Below are 18,863 nucleotides of genomic sequence, written 5' to 3'. Positions count from 1 at the left end.
TCAGTTTTGGGTTTAACTAGAAGACTTAATTGTACATAGTCATTGTCAAACACTATCAGCAAACCATCCTCAGTTTTGGGTTTAACTAGAAGACTTAATTGTACATAGTCATTGTCAAACGCTATCAGCAAACCATCCTCAGTTTTGGGTTTAACTAGAAGACTTAATTGTACATGGTCATCATTCTTTTCTTTTTTTTTTATAATCCTCAGTTTCTGGTTTTAACTATTAAAAAAAAAAAAAAAAAAGATTGTACATAGTCATCATTTTACTTTTTAATCCCCAGTTTCTGGTTTAACTAGAAAAGACTTGATTGTACATAGTCCGTCTTTTTTTTTAATCCTGTTTCTGGTTTAACTAGAAGACTTGATTGTACATAGTCAGTCTTTTTCGTAATTTCATAAAATTGTTCACAAAATTTTAAAAAACAAAAAAACAACAAACAAATGCAAGACCAGCAACAGAGTTCACATGATGGTGTAGACACACTGTCTGCCTCCCTAGGGACTTCTTTATACACAAAATGTAATCAGCACATGAGTGACACATGCAACTACTTTGCTAAACTCCTAGTGACAAAATGTTTTATAGTATTACAATTAAGCCATGTTTACAACTTGAGTTACTCCATTCTGCTTCTTTCATTTCCAACTTGAAAACAAAACCAACACACACACACACACACACATATATATATGTATATATATATGAGTGAGATATACTTATGTACATATGTATATCTATATGGAAAAACATCTCTACACAGGCAGTAAAATCTTGTGAGGTTGACGACGATGATTAAGTTCAGGAATCAGATATACTCCACCAGAACTTCCCACCATGTTAGATGCTGATACTGCAGAAGGGATACATATTTTCTTCCCATCCACTCACTATTTCCAGCATCATACAGAACAGCTTTCAGGGTATCACACTGAAAATGTTTACAGGGATACAGTGAACTGAGGATCATATTTTCTTCTTCACCCCATTTGAAAACATGTTCCTGTTTAACTTCATTTTCTTCTTCTTCTTCTTCTGCGTTCATGGGCTGCAATTCCTACGTTCACTCATTTGTGCACGAGTGGGCTTTTACGTGTATGACCGTTTTTACCCCGCCATGTAGGCAGCCATACTCCGCTAACTTCATTTTCAACCATCAGGGAAGGCTGCTTTCGGTTGGTTTGAATGGATATTGACTGTAATAAGTTTATGGATAAGTGTTTGTCGTTTATTATGAGCGATGATTTATTGCTCCACAAATCCCAGAGTCACAACAAATGAAGTCAGGAAAACCAACAACACACTGGTTGTATGAAGACCTGCTGACCACAGTGAAGAGAGGAAAATGAGATGGTACAGACATGTGACAAGATCCCACAGACTCTCCAAGACCATCCTTCAGGGAACAGTGCAGGGGAAAAGGAGACGAGGCAGACAGCGAAAGAAGTGGACAGACAACATCACTGAGTGCACAGAGCGGACCTTTGCCGAAACTCAGGCCCTATCTCACACCGCCAGAAATGGAGAATGTTGGCGATGCGTTCAGCAGTGCAGCACCCCCCCAATGACCAAACCAGGTTTCAGGACCATGCCCGTGACAGCCAAAAGTGTGTGGATGAAAGGAATGATTAAAAAAAAAGTATAAAACAGAACAAAATGCATCCATTTATCTGCAGCACACTGTGGTATGAAAACTATGGTCCATGCTCCACACTGTTTTGTATTGTATTACTCTTTTGTCACAACAGATTTCTGTCTGTGAAATTTGTATTACTCTCCCCAAGAGAGCATGTTGTTACTATGAGAGTGCCAGCCATTTCTTTGTATTTTTTCCTGCCTGAATTCCTCCCCCCCCCCCCCCCCCCATCTAAGTGGATTTTCTACAGAATTTTGCCAGGTACAACCCTTTTGTTTCCATTAACTTTTACGTGCACTAAGTAAATGCTGCACACGGGACCTCAGTTTATCGTCTCCAAATGACTAGCATCCAGAACACCGCTCAAAGTCAAGTGGAAGGGGAGAAAATACTGGCGACTGTGGGATTCAAAACAGCGCACTCAGATTCTCTCACTTCCTAGGTGGACATGTAACCACTGGGCAAACACTGCACTGCACCCTTCATGTTACCTGTTTTCTCTGCACTGCACCCTTCATGTTACCTGTTTTCTCTGCAGTGTCCAGCGACAGTCCCTGCTGTACAGCCTGGGCGATGGTGTTGGCAGTCATCCCTGGGCCCAGCGCCTGGTGACATCACAATGCATGAATACACCACCACCACTGTCAGACATGTATTCTGACACTACCAGATTTTGAAACCTGACAGTAAAAAATTGATCCAAAGATTCATCAAAATACCAGCTAAGTTTTCGCAAGCAAGTCATATGTACCACACAATAAACCTTACATTAAAAACTGATCCAAAGGTTCGTCAGAATATCAACTACGTTACCGCAAGCAAGTCATATGTACCACTCAATGTATCTATTAAAAAACACAACAGGGGTGTTAAATATTTTCTGGAAAGCTTGGCGACAATAGTGGAATGAAAATGCAGGAAATTACTAGCCAAAGACGTTCAGTTCTATGCAACAAATTACAGTATATACACAGATGTTCAGTTCTACACAACTTACAGTATATACACAAATGTTCAGTTCTACACAACTTACAGTATATAATATACACAGACGTTCAGTTCTGCACAACTTACAGTATATACACAGACGTTCAGTTCTGCGCAACAACTTACAGTATATAGACGGACGTTCAGTTCTGCACAACTTACAGTATATAGACAGACGTTCAGTTCTGCGCAACAACTTACAGTATATAGACAGACGTTCAGTTCTGAACAACTTACAGTATATACACAGACATTCAGTTCTGAAAACTTACAGTATATACACAGACATTCAGTTCTATGCAACTTACAGTATATACACAGACATTCAGTTCTGAACAACTTACAGTATATACACAGACGTTCAGTTCTGAACAACTTACAGTATACACACAGACATTCAGTTCTGCACAACAATGTACAGTATATAGACAGACGTTCAGTTCTACACAACAACTTACAGTATATAGACAGACGTTCAGTTCTACACAACAACTTACAGTATATACACAGACGTTCAGTTCTACACAACAATGTACAGTATATAGACAGACGTTCAGTTCTACACAACAACTTACAGTATATAGACAGACGTTCAGTTCTACACAACAACTTACAGTATATAGACAGACGTTCAGTTCTACACAACAACTTACAGTGTATACACAGACGTTCAGTTCTACACAACAATGTACAGTGTATACACAGACGTTCAGTTCTACACAACAACTTACAGTGTATACACAGACGTTCAGTTCTACACAACAATGTACAACATACACACAGATGTTCAGTTCTACACAACAATGTACACCATACACACAGATATCCACAATACAGGAGGACTCATCAAAGACAACGTAGAGAACTGATCCTCAAACCAAATGCACTGTATCTCAGCACGGTGCTCCTTAGCTGACCACTCCCCTTTTGTTTCATGGAATGACAATGCTTCAGAGTGTGCCTTCCACCACACAAGACATCCAGTTGATGATTCTGTGTAAGATGTCTCTCCCAGACCTTAACTTCGGCAATGGGAAAAGCAGCAGCACCACAAGGGTTTCCTTTTTGACATGACCAACTTTGGGGCTGTTTGAGGCAAACAGTGAAATCAGCACCTCACATCCAAAAATCAGTCTGAAGAAAAACTGCAGGATTATGGAAGGAAAAAAACAAACAATAGAAGCGTAACTATGAAACTAACAAATTACATACATAAACAACAGGATGAAAAAAGAAAATCTGTCCAAACTACTGGTCACACCTGCAAGTTACTTATCAAAATAAGGGGACAACAAAATCTGTCCCAACTTACAATGCGACAGTTCTGACCACTGCCCCCCAACCCCACCCCCACCAGCAGCATACCATATTGGAGGCAGCGTCGTTCTCAGGCACCCAGACCAGAGGGATGGTGCGCTCTATGGCGGCCAGGAACCCCTCGTAGCAACACTGCAGCTGCTCTCCCATTGTCACCTGGTGAAACTGGGTCAGCACGTGCAGTAAGTCCTTCACTTGGTCTGCAACAACACACAACCTGCACTGGTGACAACAGGCCTTCACTTGGTCTGTTGCAGGACAACACACAACCTGTACAGCTGGCCTAGTGGTAACAGGCCTTCACTTGGTCTGCAACAACACACAACCTGCACTGGCAGTAAAAGGCCTTCACTTGGTCTGCAACACAACACACAACCTGCACTGGTGGTAACAGTCCTTCACTTGGTCTGCAACACAACACACAACCTGTACTGGTGATAACAGTCCTTCACTTGGTCTGCAACAACACACAACCTGCACTGGTGATAACAGGCCTTCACTTGGTCTGCAACACAACAAACAACCTGTACTGGTGATAACAGTCCTTCACTTGGTCTGCAACACAACACACAACCTGTACTGGTAGTAACAGTCCTTCACTTGGTCTGTTGCAGGACAACACACAACCTGTACTGGTGATAACAGGCCTTCACTTGGTCTGCAACAACACACAACCTGTACTGGTGATAACAGGCCTTCACTTGGTCTGCAACAACACACAACCTGCACTGGTGGTAACAGTCCTTCACTTGGTCTGCAACACAACAACCTGTACTGGTAGTAACAGGCCTTCACTTGGTCTGTTGCAGGACAACACACAACCTGCACTGGTAGTAACAGGCCTTCACTTGGTCTGCAACACACACACAACCTGTACTGGTGGTAACAGGCCTTCACTTGGTCTGCAACACAACACACAACCTGTACTGGTGGTAACAGGCCTTCACTTGGTCTGTTGCAGGCCAACACACAACCTGTACCGCAGGTTTATTGTCTGAACACTGAAGTTAACAATCTTCCCCACTCTTCTCCTTCTCATTGGTTTATTGCCCGAATAACCAAACCTCCCCGCTCTTCTACTTCTCATTTGTCTGAGCACCCAAGTTGGCAGTCTTCCCCCTCTTCTGCTACTTCTCATTGTTTTATTGCCTGTTCACTACAAAGCAATGTAGATGTCACACACACACACAAGTGGGGGATGGGTGTGTGGGGGGTGTAGAGGACCTATGAGGAGACATGGAGAGACAAAAAGAAAACCGATGGTTCAGTGCAGGGAGGAGGAGGTATTTGTCACGGACTCAGGGGTTCAGTTCTTGTGAAGTATGGTTACATTGACCAAACACACTCATGCAGACGATGGGCCATTTGTGATGTATGGTTACACAGAACACTCATGCAGATGATGGGCCATTTGTGATGTATGGTTACACAGAACACACTCATGCAGATGATGGGCCATTTGTGATGTATGGTAACACAGAACACGCTCATGCAGATGATGGGCCATATGTGATGTATGGTTACACAGAACACGCTCATGCAGACGATGGGCCATTTGTGATGTATGGTTACACAGAACACGCTCATGCAGACGATGGGCCATTTGTGATGTATGGTTACACAGAACACACTCATGAAGACGATGGGCCATTTGTGATGTATGGTTACACAGAACACACTCATGCAGATGATGGGCCATTTGTGATGTATGGTAACACAGAACACGCTCATGCAGACGATGGGCCATATGTGATGTAAGGTTACACAGAACACGCTCATGCAGACGATGGGCCATTTGTGATGTATGTGGTTACACAGAACATGCTCATGCAGACGATGGGCCATTTGTGATGTATGTGGTTACACAGAACACGCTCATGCAGACGATGGGCCATTTGTGATGTATGTGGTTACACAGAACACGCTCATGCAGACGATGGGCCATTTGTGATGTATGGTTACACAGAACACGCTCATGCAGATGATGGGCCATTTGTGATGTATGGTTACACAGAACACGCTCATGCAGATGATGGGCCATTTGTGATGTATGGTTACACAGAACACCCTCATGCAGATGATGGGCCATATGTGATGTATGGTTACACAGAACACACTCATGCAGACGATGGGCCATTTGTGATGTATGGTTACACAGAACACACTCATGCAGATGATGGGCCATTTGTGATGTATGGTTACACAGAACACGCTCATGCAGACGATGGGCCATTTGTGATGTATGGTTACACAGAACACGCTCATGCAGACGATGGGCCATATGTGATGTATCGTTACACAGAACACACTCATGCAGACGATGGGCCATTTGTGATGTATGGCTACACAGAACACACTCATCCAGACGATGGGCCATTTGTGATGTATGGTTACACAGAACACACTCATGCAGATGATGGGCCATTTGTGATGTATGGTTACACAGAACACACTCATGCAGACGATGGGCCATTTGTGATGTATGGTTACACAGAACACACTCATGCAGACGATGGGCCATTTGTGAAGCATGGTTACACAGAACACACTCATGCAGACGATGGGCCATTTGTGATGTATGGTTACACAGAACACACTCATGCAGACGATGGGCCATTTGTAATGTATGGTTACACAGAACACACTCAAGCAGATGATGGGCCATTTGTGATGTATGGTTACACAGAACACACTCATGCAGACAATGGGCCATTTGTGATGTATGGTTACACAGAACACACTCATGCAGACGATGGGCCATTTGTGATGTATGGTTACACAGAACACACTCATGCAGACGATGGGCCATTTGTGATGTATGGTTACACAGAACACACTCATGCAGACGATGGGCCATTTGTGATGTATGGTCACGCAGAACACACTCATGCAGATGATGGGCCATTTGTGAAGCATGGTTACAAAGAACACACTCATGCAGACGATGGGCCATTTGTGATATATGGTTACACAGAACACACTCATGCAGACGATGGGCCATTTGTGATATATGGTTACACAGAACACACTCATGCAGACAATGGGCCATTTGTGATGTATGGTTACGCAGAACACACTCATGCAGACGATGGGCCATTTGTGATGTATGGCTACACAAAACACACTCATGCAGATGATGGGCCATTTGTGAAGCATGGTTACACACTCATGCAGCTGACAGGCCACCATCACGGCTGTTCCTCTCCGCCCCTCCTCACCTCTCATGGCGTCTGTTGCTGTGATGATCCTGGCAATGGCGTCCACCAGTGCGCAGTCTTCAAAGGGACTCCCCTCTTTCAAACTCCATTTCTTGTGCTCACCCTTCCTACGGTTCCGGCTGGACCTCCTGCAATCACATCTCTAACATAAAAAACTCTTGAGTATTCACAAAGTTTTAATAATACATGGAAGTAAAGCTGGACAGACAACAAATGAGGAGGAGGAAGATTGTTTCATGTCCCGTCACACGTACAGTTGACTGCAGACAATCCCCAAAGGAGTTTGTGAACTGAACACATATTTGTAAACATTTTTCACCATAGTGCTCATGTTAAAAGGCAAACTGTGACGCAGGTTGTAGTCTTTGATCTTTTGAGAGAAAAACAAAGAAGAAGCTATAAACCAGATTATCAGCTGAAGTGAAGGAACAGAACAAATCATGGGCTGAAACTCCCATACTGACAAATTCAGTTGTAGTGTCTTTCGCACTTATTTCCGGTACCGGAACACATACTGATACTAAGAAAAGCTGTCGATACTGTTAGGTTATGAAATAAACTCAAACGGGAACAACACAAAGAAAAGCAAGCGAAAATACTGCTAGTGCCACAAAAAAATAAGAAATAAACACAACGAAAATAAGATCCATAATTTAGGGATAGTCACATTTATTCAACGTCATCCTGCTCACTGAATCCACTAAAATCTTCATCTTCAGTGTCCGAGTTGAAGAGAACCAGCACAGCTTCCTCCGCCATCTTGTCACTGACTTAGCCTCACTTTCACTTCATGAAGGTGGAGGTCGCTGCTGTTTCGTCGCTTGCACTGTCATCTGCTAGGTCGATCGCCTTCAATTTGAAGGCTGCATCATAGGCATAACATCGCGTTTTCGGCATGATGAGGGTGTACACTTGAGCAGAGTAGAACTGAATGCTGATCTGAAGGCTTTAATGTGTGCGGATTTGATTTATAAAACGTGAACAGTTAGCACATGATCCTGAAGCTCATCCAAAAATTCATGGACAGAAATCATGATTTTGGTGAGTTGAAGGGCAGCTAAGAATAGACGAGAACGTGACACTCCCGGGATCGTTAAAATCCACAAATAAGCCACATCATTGTATAACATAATAAGCCACAGAGGTTGAAGCTGGGGTAAAAAGTCGCAACTTATAGACCGAACTTTACGGTACATGGTTCAAATTTCTCTAATTGGAGATAATAAAGTTATTCTTTTCTTATCTTATGTTATGGAGATTTTTCATCTCAAAATTAAACCTTTTCACACACCTTATAAACTTAAACTGCTGCATGTACTATGGTTTCAGGTACTGGGATGAAAGTCAATGTATTTTGAGTGCTACTTCATGCCCCATGCATGAATCGTTATTTTCAGTAATTTCACTTAAAAAGATCCTTTTGACTTTTTGTTGGTTTTTTGTTGTTGTTGTTGATAGCACTAATTCCATTCTAAATTAAGGTAGAAGAGTTCACTACTAAGTTTATTAATCGCTTACAGAACCAACTTATAATTTTTTTTTTTTTTCAATAAAAACAGCAGAAATGAAAATCTATTACAAATGACACTGACAAAAACAAAACAAAACACCAGTAAACCCTAGCCCGCACTAACCCCGACATTTTGCTGAAAACGGTGGAGCGGTTGCTGTTGATGGTGTGCTGCGAGGCTGCAATGCTGCCCCCTGTCACGCTGCTCGTGTCGGAGAACAGGTCGGCATTCATGTTGTCCAGGCGATCCGATTCTGTTTGGTGGGGTGGGACAGAGTACAGTTCTTCTCACTGAATGCAAAACCTCAACATGCATTCAGTTTGAACTGCATGCATTCGAACTGTGCATCTGACACTCTGTGTGTATGTATCAGTTAGTGTGTACACACTGATACAATTGGCGAAACAATAGAACTATGGACTGACTGACTTCTGAACAATTCTGCATGGAAAGCAATCTGAACTAGTGGATTTGATATTGAACATCAGAAATGTGGTGTTGTGTCAAATTCGCAGAGATGTTCATCAAATCCACTGCCTCCATTTGTCAGTGAAGTAAGCTGATCATGAACACTTTGTTAAATCATTCAGTTCACTGTAGGTCATGGCGACGTCAGAAGAATTCAACATCGCTGAATTCTCCTCTACCTATGGCTCTGTAACTGTATGTGATCAGTACACATCAAACACTTCTTATTTATAAGGAACTCATGCAATACATGTATGCATGTGTGTGTGTGTGTGTGTGTGTGTGTGTGTGTGTGTGTGTAGTTGCTGGTGTATAATCCGTCACTTAACGCCACCATATTCCACTACAGACTGAAACTGTGTCAAGTTTGGGTCACTTCTAGAAAGGAAAATGTGCTCTACAAGGAGTACATGGCTTTCCCCAACTCTCAACCCACAAACATACCCACGCCCCACACTACTCTAAAAAGCACAGTAATTCCTATACACAAATTCACACACACACACACACACACTTATATATATCTATGTGTGTGTGTGTGTGTGTGTGTAATAAATGTTAAGTGCAACTAAAAAAAAAAAACCAAACCAACAAATGGAAAGCAAACAAGGAGTTCGACTGACCCCACAACTGTTGTCGTCGTCGTTCCTTCTCCTGCCTGACGACGGACAGACGTTTCACATAGCCCTCCATCTCCTCCTGCTGACTCTCCAGCATTGTCATGGTTTCCACACACGACACTGCTATGGCATTCTTCAGGTGAGTCTCTATGATGTCGGTGCGGCTGTACCTGTACATCTGTCAGAGCATTCTCTGTGTGTGCATCTGTCATGGCATTGTGTGTGTGCATCTGTCATGGCATTGTGTGTGTGCATCTGTCATGGCATTCTGTACCTGTGCATCTGTCACAGCATTCTGTGTGTACACCTGTCATAGCATTTTGTACCTGTGCATCTGTCATAGCATTCTGTGTGTGTGTATCTGTCATGGCATTGTGTGTGTGTATCTGTCAGAGCATCCTGTACCTGTACACCTGTCATAGCATTCTGTACCTGTGCATCTGTCATAGCATCCTGTACCTGTACATCTGTCATAGCACTCTGTGTGTACACCTGTCATAGCATTCTGTACCTGTACATCTGTCATAGCACTTTGTGTGTACACCTGTCATAGCATCCTGTACCTGTACATCTGTCATAGCATTCTGTACCTGTACATCTGTCATAGCATCCTGTACCTGTGCATCTGTCATAGCATTCTGTACCTGTACATATGTCATAGCATCCTGTACCTGTGCATCTGTCATAGCATTCTGTACCTGTACATCTGTCATAGCATCCTGTACCTGTGCATCTGTCATAGCATTCTGTATATGTACATCTGTCATAGTAGTCTGTATCTGCACATCTGTCACAGAATTCTGTATGTGTACATCTGTCATAGCAGTCTGTACCTTTGCATCTGTCAGAGCATTCTGTATCTGTAAATCTGTCATAGCATTCTGTATCCGTACATCTGTCATAGCACTCTGTACCTGTACATCTGTCTACGTACATCCTATGTGTCATGGCACTCTGTGTGTACACCTGTCATAGCATTCTGTACCTGTACATCTGTCATAGCACTCTGTGTGTGTGTATCTGTCAGAGCATCCTGTACCTGTACACCTGTCATAGCATTCTGTACCTGTGCATCTGTCATAGCACCCTGTACCTGTACATCTGTCATAGCACTCTGTGTGTACACCTGTCATAGCATTCTGTACCTGTACATCTGTCATAGCACTTTGTGTGTACACCTGTCATAGCATCCTGTACCTGTACATCTGTCATAGCATTCTGTACCTGTACATCTGTCATAGCATCCTGTACCTGTGCATCTGTCATAGCATTCTGTACCTGTACATATGTCATAGCATCCTGTACCTGTGCATCTGTCATAGCATTCTGTACCTGTACATCTGTCATAGCATCCTGTACCTGTGCATCTGTCATAGCATTCTGTATATGTACATCTGTCATAGTAGTCTGTATCTGCACATCTGTCACAGAATTCTGTATGTGTACATCTGTCATAGCAGTCTGTACCTTTGCATCTGTCAGAGCATTCTGTATCTGTAAATCTGTCATAGCATTCTGTATCCGTACATCTGTCATAGCACTCTGTACCTGTACATCTGTCTACGTACATCCTATGTGTAGAGCCTATATAGAGCCTATCAAGAAAGCCTACACACAGCCTAAGCACAGAGCCTACTCACCAGTCTCAGAGCCTCCTGCCACTGTGCCCCCTCTACCAGCGTCACGATGGCCTCCTCCACATCCTGACACACATCATACACACTGCGTCATTCAGGCATTGCTACCCACTGCACCATGAGTGTACACATTATTGAGACATTGTTACACCACAACCACACAAGCATTAACATAAAACACACTGTGTCAAGAGTATGTGCATTATTCAGACATCAAAAACCCACAACCACAGATGTGCCACACAATGCATCATTGGTGTACACATTATCCAGACATCACTACACGCTGCGCCGTGAGTGTAAACATTATCCAGACATCGCTAAACACTGCGTCATGACTGTACACATTATTCAGGCATCACTACACAACAACTAAACAGACAGTAACATTCAACACAATTGCATCGCGAGTACAATTTATTTAAACATTGCTACACCAAAAGCACACACACATTAACATCAAACATACTGTGTCATGAATGTACATGAATGAGTGGAGTGATGGCCTAGAGGTAACGCGTCCGCTGGTTCGAATCACGGCTCAGCCGCCGATATTTTCTCCCCCTCCTCTAGACCTTGAGTGGTGGTCTGGACGCTAGTCATTCGGATGAGACGATAAACCTAGGTCCCGTGTGCAGCATGCATTTAGCGCACATAAAAGAACCCACGGCAACAAAAGGGTTGTTCCTGGCAAAATTCTGTAGAAAAATCCACTTCGACAGGAAAAACAAATAAAACTGCACGCAGGAAAAAATACAAAAAAATTGGTGGCGCTGTAGTGTAGCGACGCGCTCTCCCTGGGGAGAGCAGCCCGAATTTCACACAGAGAAATCTGTTGTGATAAAAAGGAATACAAATACAAACAAATACAAATACCACACACACATTAACATCAAACATACTGTGTCATGAATGTACACATTATCAACCCAATGCTACACCATAACTGTCTGGCATCATAATGAATGGCTTATCCTTCAGTGTAGTTTTCAGAACTCTCGTCATCTTCTGTCGCTAATATCTAAAATTATTCATTCACACAGATTCATCCAACACAAAACAAGAATAAACACAAAGTTGATTATAGACACTGTGCTATGAATTTAAGTATTAAACCAAAAACTAAAGCATGCCTATAAACAATGTGCTATGAATTAAACCAACAACTAAAACAAGTTTTAAACACAGTGCTATGGATGAAACCAATAACTAAAGCATGCTTATAAACTGTGGGATGAATTAAAATATCAGCTACTGCAAACTTTATTATAAACAATGTGCTATGAATAAAACCATAAACTGAGGCCAGTTTATAAACTCTGTACTATGAATTAAACCAACAACTAAGGCAAGTTTATAAACTGTCCTATGAATTAAACCAACAACTAAAGCAAGTTTATAAAAAAAAACTGTATTATGAATTAAAACAAAAGCAAACTGATAAACACTGTACTATGGATTAAACCAACAACTAAGGCGAGCTCATAAACACTGTGCTATCAATTAAACCAACAACTAGGACAAGTTTATAAACACTGTGTTATGAATTAAGCCAACAACTATGGCAAGTTTACAAGCTTTACGGCAATGAACAAATCTGGGAGTCGAGTTGAAATGAAACAGACATCCCCCTGATCTGTGTTTCTCCAGAAGTACAAACATCAACACACAAATACAGCTTACCCGTGCGTATTGCTCATACACAACTGCTGCCTCACTGTGCCTGTATGTGTCTTTTAGTCGAACTGAAAAGAAAAAAAAAAGATCACAAACCAATACTTCCATCCTGCCATGAACATATATCAGCCTAAACAGATTACATGAGCTTTTAACTGTGTCTGAATCACTCCACCGCTCTGTTTTCAATACAACATGTACGTATATCTCTACTGCCCTAAATACCAACAATAAACGGGAGGTTATCAGCCGTAGTTGCTTTCGTTTTCTCCGCATAGGCGGATAGTAGTTTGCACAGGACAGGAATGTCAGACCCCTGACTGGAGTCTGCACTAGTTTGGTCACGGTTAAGTATGTTTAATTAAAACTGTGTTATTCGATACAACATACAAACACATCACAAACACCCTCAATACCAACAACAAACTGTCATTCCATATAATATACACATATTTCACAACCACTCCCAAAACCAACAATAAACTGTGTTATTCCATACAAGGTACACATATATCAACCTCCCTCAACACCAGTAATGAACTGTGTTATTCAATGTAACATAAGACACATAACAACCACCCTCAATACCAACAATAAACAATGTTATTCAATGCAACACACAACCATATCACAACCACACTCATTACCAACAAACAACCTGTGTTATTCCATACAACGTACCTGCACATCACAATCACCATCAATCCAAACAAATTATGTTATTCAACATATACACACATACTACCACCATCAATCCAAACAATAAACTATGTCATTTAGTAAAACACACACATTACTACCACCCTTAGTCCAAATAACACCTGACTACGACTACTACTAATATTAACAGTAACGATTATACCAATAACAACAATATTAAGAAAGAGAAAAAGAAGAACAAGAAGAAGAAGAAGAACAAGAAGAAAAACATATACACACATCAATAAAACACACATATCACTACCACCCTCAGTCCGAATAACACCTGAGGACTACTACTACTACTATTAACAGTAATGATTATAACACTAATAGTGATAATGATAATAATAATAACTAGAAGAAGGAGGAGAAAAAGAAAAAGATGAAGACAAAAAAGAACAAGAGGTAGAAAAGAAGAAAAACAACAACAATTATTACTGTTATTGATAATATTACTATCATAATTATCATGATCATTATCACTTATTCAGAACAGAACACAATGAAACGCATCAGCCGAAGGGACGGAGAGAGGAAGGGAGTGAACAAAGCCCTCACCAGCCAGGACTCGAGCCAGGTCAGCAGTGGCGCCCTCTTCCCACTTCATCTGCGTGGCCATGGACAGGGCGTGTCGCCAGTCCAGAGCGGCAACGAAGGCGTCCTGAGCCAACTGCCAGTGCTCCCCTCGTAGGTACATCACACCTGCCTCGTCATGACGATTCTTCTCGCGCAGGTAGTCTCCATACTCTTTGGCCAGGGTCTGGGAATAAAACCGTATTGTGTTACTTTTCGTTGTGTTTGTATTGCATTACTACTAATAATAATGATAGTATCTATATAGCGCCGAATCTTGTGCAGAGACAAATCTAAGCGCTTTCACACCAGTCATTCACATGCATGCATAACTCTAAAACTGAAGACAAGGAAGAGGTAGGGGAGGGAGGCTATCTTGTGAAGAGGTGGGTTTTAAGGCCAGACTTGAAAGAGCTGAGTGTGGAGACCTCTCTTTGTTGTGGTGATGTAATGCCTCGTCGTTACAATTCTTCTCCTTTAGATAATTTTCTATCTCTCTGGCCAGCGTCTGGGAACAAAACTGTACTGTATATTGTGTTACTCTTCATCGTGTGTGTATTGTGTGTGCTCTTTGTCATGATGATGTCATGCTTTGTCGTGACGATTCTTCTCCTTTACATAGTTTCCAATCTCTTTTGCCTGGGTCTGGGAACAAAACTGTACTGCATATTATGTCACTCTTCGTCTCTGTCATGATGATGTTATGTCTCATCGTGATGATGATCCTCCCTTAGACAATCTCCATACTCGTTGGCCAGTGTCTGGGAACAAAACTGTACTGCATATTATGTCACTCTTCGTCTCTGTCATGATGATGTTATGTCTCATCGTGATGATGATCCTCCCTTAGACAATCTCCATACTCGTTGGCCGGTGTCTGGGAACAAAATTGTACAGTGAACTGTGTAGCTGTGTGTGAAATTCATGCGGCTCTCCACAGGGAGAGTCTATCACTACAGTGCAGTGCCATCGAAAACGATCATCAGGTTGATTTCCCGATACTATAATGGTCAAGGTCCAATGGTCGAACGTTACGTTGTATAAATATACTATCATGGTTGAGGTTTGATGGTCAAACGTTATATTGTATAAATGCTTGGTTAAAGCTTGATGTCTAGGTGGGCTGTCTGTTTATAGATAGACATGGCTGTGTGTACAGACAGACAGACACATAGCTATGTACAGACAGTCAGACACATAGCTATGTACAGACAGACAGACACATAGCTATGTACAGACAGACAGACACATGGCTCTGTGTACAGACAGACACATGGCTATGTACAGACAGTCAGACACATGGCTATGTACAGACAGTCAGACACATAGCTATGTACAGACAGACACATGGCTCTGTGTACAGACAGACACATGGCTCTGTGTACAGACAGACAGACACATGGCTATGTACAGACAGACAGACACATAGCTATGTACAGTCAGACACATAGCTATGTACAGACAGACAGACACATAGCTATGTACAGACAGTCAGACACATAGCTGTGTGTACAGACAGACAGACACATAGCTATGTACAGACAGACAGACACATAGCTATGTACAGACAGACACATGGCTCTGTGTACAGACAGTCAGACACATAGCTATGTACAGACAGACAGACACATAGCTATGTACAGACAGACACATGGCTCTGTGTACAGACAAACAGACACATGGCTATGTACAGACAGACAGACACATGGCTATATACAGACAGACAGACATATAGCTATGTACAGACAGTCAGACACATGGTTGTGTGTACAGACAGACAGACACAGATGAACAGAATTATAAATCACAGTGTAAGGACAGACTAATTCAATAACTAACAATCAAATCCAGCAGTGCTGAAGGTGCCAGCCAACCAGATCTTTAAAAAAAACATCATTTAACAGAAACACACAAAAAAAGCCATAATGACAATCTACATGAAGATGGGCAACAGAGGTACTACAGGGGAGACTGTGGAAAAAAGACAGAATGAAGTACAGTGTGTGTAGTTCAGTTACCTCCTTGTGTTGTGCTGTGCTGTGCTGTGCTGTGCGGTGCTCTGCTGAGTTGTGCTGTGCTGTGTAATGTTGTGCTGTGCTGTGCTGTGCGGTGCGGTGCGGTGCTGTCCTGTGCAGTGTGGTGCGGTGTTGTGCTGTGCTGAGTTGCGCTGTGCTGTGCGGTGCTGTGTTGTGCTGTGCTGAGTTGCGCTGTGCTGGGCTGTGTTGTGTTGCACTGTGCTGTGCTGTGCTGTGCTGAGCTGTGCTGTGCTGTGCTGTGTTGTGCTGAGTTGTGTTGTACTGTGCTGTGCTGTGCTGTGTTGTGTTGTGTTGTGCTGTGCTGTGCTGTGCTGTGCTGAGTTGTGTTGTGCTGTGCTGTGCTGTGCTGTGCTGAGTTGTGCTGTGCTGTGCTGAGTTGTGCTGCGCTGTGCTGTGTTGCGCTGTGCTGGGCTGTGTTGTGTTGTACTGGGCTGTGTTGTGTTGTGCTGCGCTGTGCTGTGCTGCGTTGTGCTGCGCTGTGCTGTGTTGCGCTGTGCTGGGCTGTGTTGTGTTGTACTGGGCTGTGTTGTGTTGTGTTGTGCTGTGCTGTGCTGTGCTGTGCTGTGCTGTGCTGTGCTGAGTTGTGCTGTGCTGTGCTGTGCTGTGCTGTTACCTTGAACTGGGGGCTGTCAGGGTTGAACAGTTTGAGGGCCTCTCCATACAGCTTCTGTTCCTGCACCAGCGACACACACTCTGTGAAGTGATCCTCACCTGCACACAGTCACCTCCACCATTGTACTTCACTATATAGACATCTGCACAGTGATCAGTCTGCTTCATATCAAAATAATCACAGTGATCTATATGTGTATCAGTGCAGCACTTCAAAATACTGACATCTGTGTGTCAGTCCACTACACTTCAATACACAGACATCTTTGTCGGTATCAGTCAACTGCACATCAGTATTCAGAGACATATGTGTGTATCAGTCTACTGCACTTTAGTATACAGACATCTATGTGTTAGTAAATACCTAACTCATTGTAACCCGCAGCTACATTTGTATTTGTCTTTCTTTTTATCACAACAGATTTCTCTGTGTGAAATTCGGGCTGCTCTCCCCAGGGAGAGCACGTCGCTACACTACAGCGCCACCCATTTTTTTTCCTGCGTGCAGTTTTATTTGTTTTTCCTATCACAGTGGATTTTTCTACAGAATTTTGCCAGGAACAACCCTTTTGTTGCCGTGGGTTCTTTTACATGCGCTAAGTGCATGCTGCACACGGGACCTCGGTTTATCGTCTCATCTGAATGACTAGTGTCCAGACCACCACTCAAGGTCTAGTGGAGGGGGAGAAAATATCGGCGGCTGAGCCGTGATTCGAACCAGTGCGCTCAGATTCTCTCGCTTCCTAGGCGGACGCGTTACCTCTAGGCCACCACTCCACATGTCTGCTACAGCTTCCCTGGACCAGCACTGTATGAGACCACTGCAGTAAAAAAACAGGGTGGTTCACTAAAACAATGAAAATCAATAGAAAATTGTTTGTTTTAATAGTCAAACACCGCTTCTTTTTCATACTTCTGGAATCAGTGAAAGGTTCGGTTTAGAACGCCAACTGTACCGAGCAAGAGTGAATGAAGTTAGAACAGTGTGTGTGTATCAGAATACTCGTTGCTGGTTCACAGGGGAAGTAATCATGGTACAAGTCATCTCATACTTGGAGGAGAATGAGTTAAGTAAACAGACACCTAAGCATGTGTTTGTTAACTGCACTTCAATACATAGATATCTATCAGTCTACTGCACTTCAACATACAGAGATCTATGTATGTGTCAGTCTACCACAGTTCAAACTTCAATATATATATATACATATATATATATAGAGAGAGAGAGAGAGAGAGTGACAGAGATATATATACATATATATCTAAGTAGGTATTAGTCTACTGCAGTTCAGTATATAGATATGTATGTATCCATCAGTATCGGTATCAGTATCAGTAGCTCAAGGAGGCATCACTGCGTTCGGACAAATCCATATACGCTACACCACATCTGCCAAGCAGATGCCTGACCAGCGGCGTAACCCAAAGCGCTTAGTCAGGCCTATTGAAAAAATGAATAAATAAAAAATGTATGCATCAGTCCACAGAACTTAAATGTATAAACATCTTTATATGTTTGTCCACTTCATATAATTAAAGATATCTATGTTTACATTATCTATCTACTACACTTCAATATATAGAGGTCTATGTATGTATCAGTCTACAGCACATCAACATATAGACATATATGTATGTTTCAGCCTTCTGCGGTTCAATATATAGACATCTATGTGTGTTTCAGTTTACTTCAATATAATTATAGTGATGTATGAGTGTGTACATTATCAGTCTACTACATTTCAATATGTAGAGATCTGTGTATGTGTCAGTCTGTCACAGACATCTCACAAAACGAGCATAACTGCCAAAACAGTGGGGTAAAACTGGTCATCCATGTAAAAGCCCACAGGAAGATCTTTA

The 18,863-nt window shown here is 42.3% G+C and overlaps 1 protein-coding gene across 3 annotated transcripts in view; it reads right to left on the bottom strand.

The window, feature by feature from the left end:
• LOC143282083 (elongator complex protein 1-like) overlaps nucleotides 1-18,863 on the bottom strand; it is a 64,051-nt gene that overhangs the window by 626 nt on the left and 44,562 nt on the right. For all 3 annotated transcript variants that reach the window (XM_076587551.1, XM_076587550.1, XM_076587552.1), the window contains exons 23-31: nucleotides 16,999-17,096; nucleotides 14,335-14,536; nucleotides 13,081-13,142; nucleotides 11,401-11,463; nucleotides 9,764-9,938; nucleotides 8,796-8,925; nucleotides 7,162-7,289; nucleotides 3,992-4,143; nucleotides 2,163-2,244 (exon numbers count right to left, since the gene is read on the bottom strand). In XM_076587551.1, the coding sequence (XP_076443666.1) occupies nucleotides 2,163-2,244; nucleotides 3,992-4,143; nucleotides 7,162-7,289; nucleotides 8,796-8,925; nucleotides 9,764-9,938; nucleotides 11,401-11,463; nucleotides 13,081-13,142; nucleotides 14,335-14,536; nucleotides 16,999-17,096 (1,092 nt within the window). The remainder of the gene's footprint in view (nucleotides 1-2,162; nucleotides 2,245-3,991; nucleotides 4,144-7,161; nucleotides 7,290-8,795; nucleotides 8,926-9,763; nucleotides 9,939-11,400; nucleotides 11,464-13,080; nucleotides 13,143-14,334; nucleotides 14,537-16,998; nucleotides 17,097-18,863) is intronic.

The sequence above is a fragment of the Babylonia areolata genome, chromosome 5, assembly GCF_041734735.1.
Source record: "Babylonia areolata isolate BAREFJ2019XMU chromosome 5, ASM4173473v1, whole genome shotgun sequence".
In the NCBI taxonomy this organism is placed as follows: Eukaryota; Metazoa; Mollusca; class Gastropoda; order Neogastropoda; family Buccinidae; genus Babylonia; species Babylonia areolata.
Note: the sequence above shows the minus strand (reverse complement) of the source record. Positions and strands in the feature narration are given on the sequence as shown.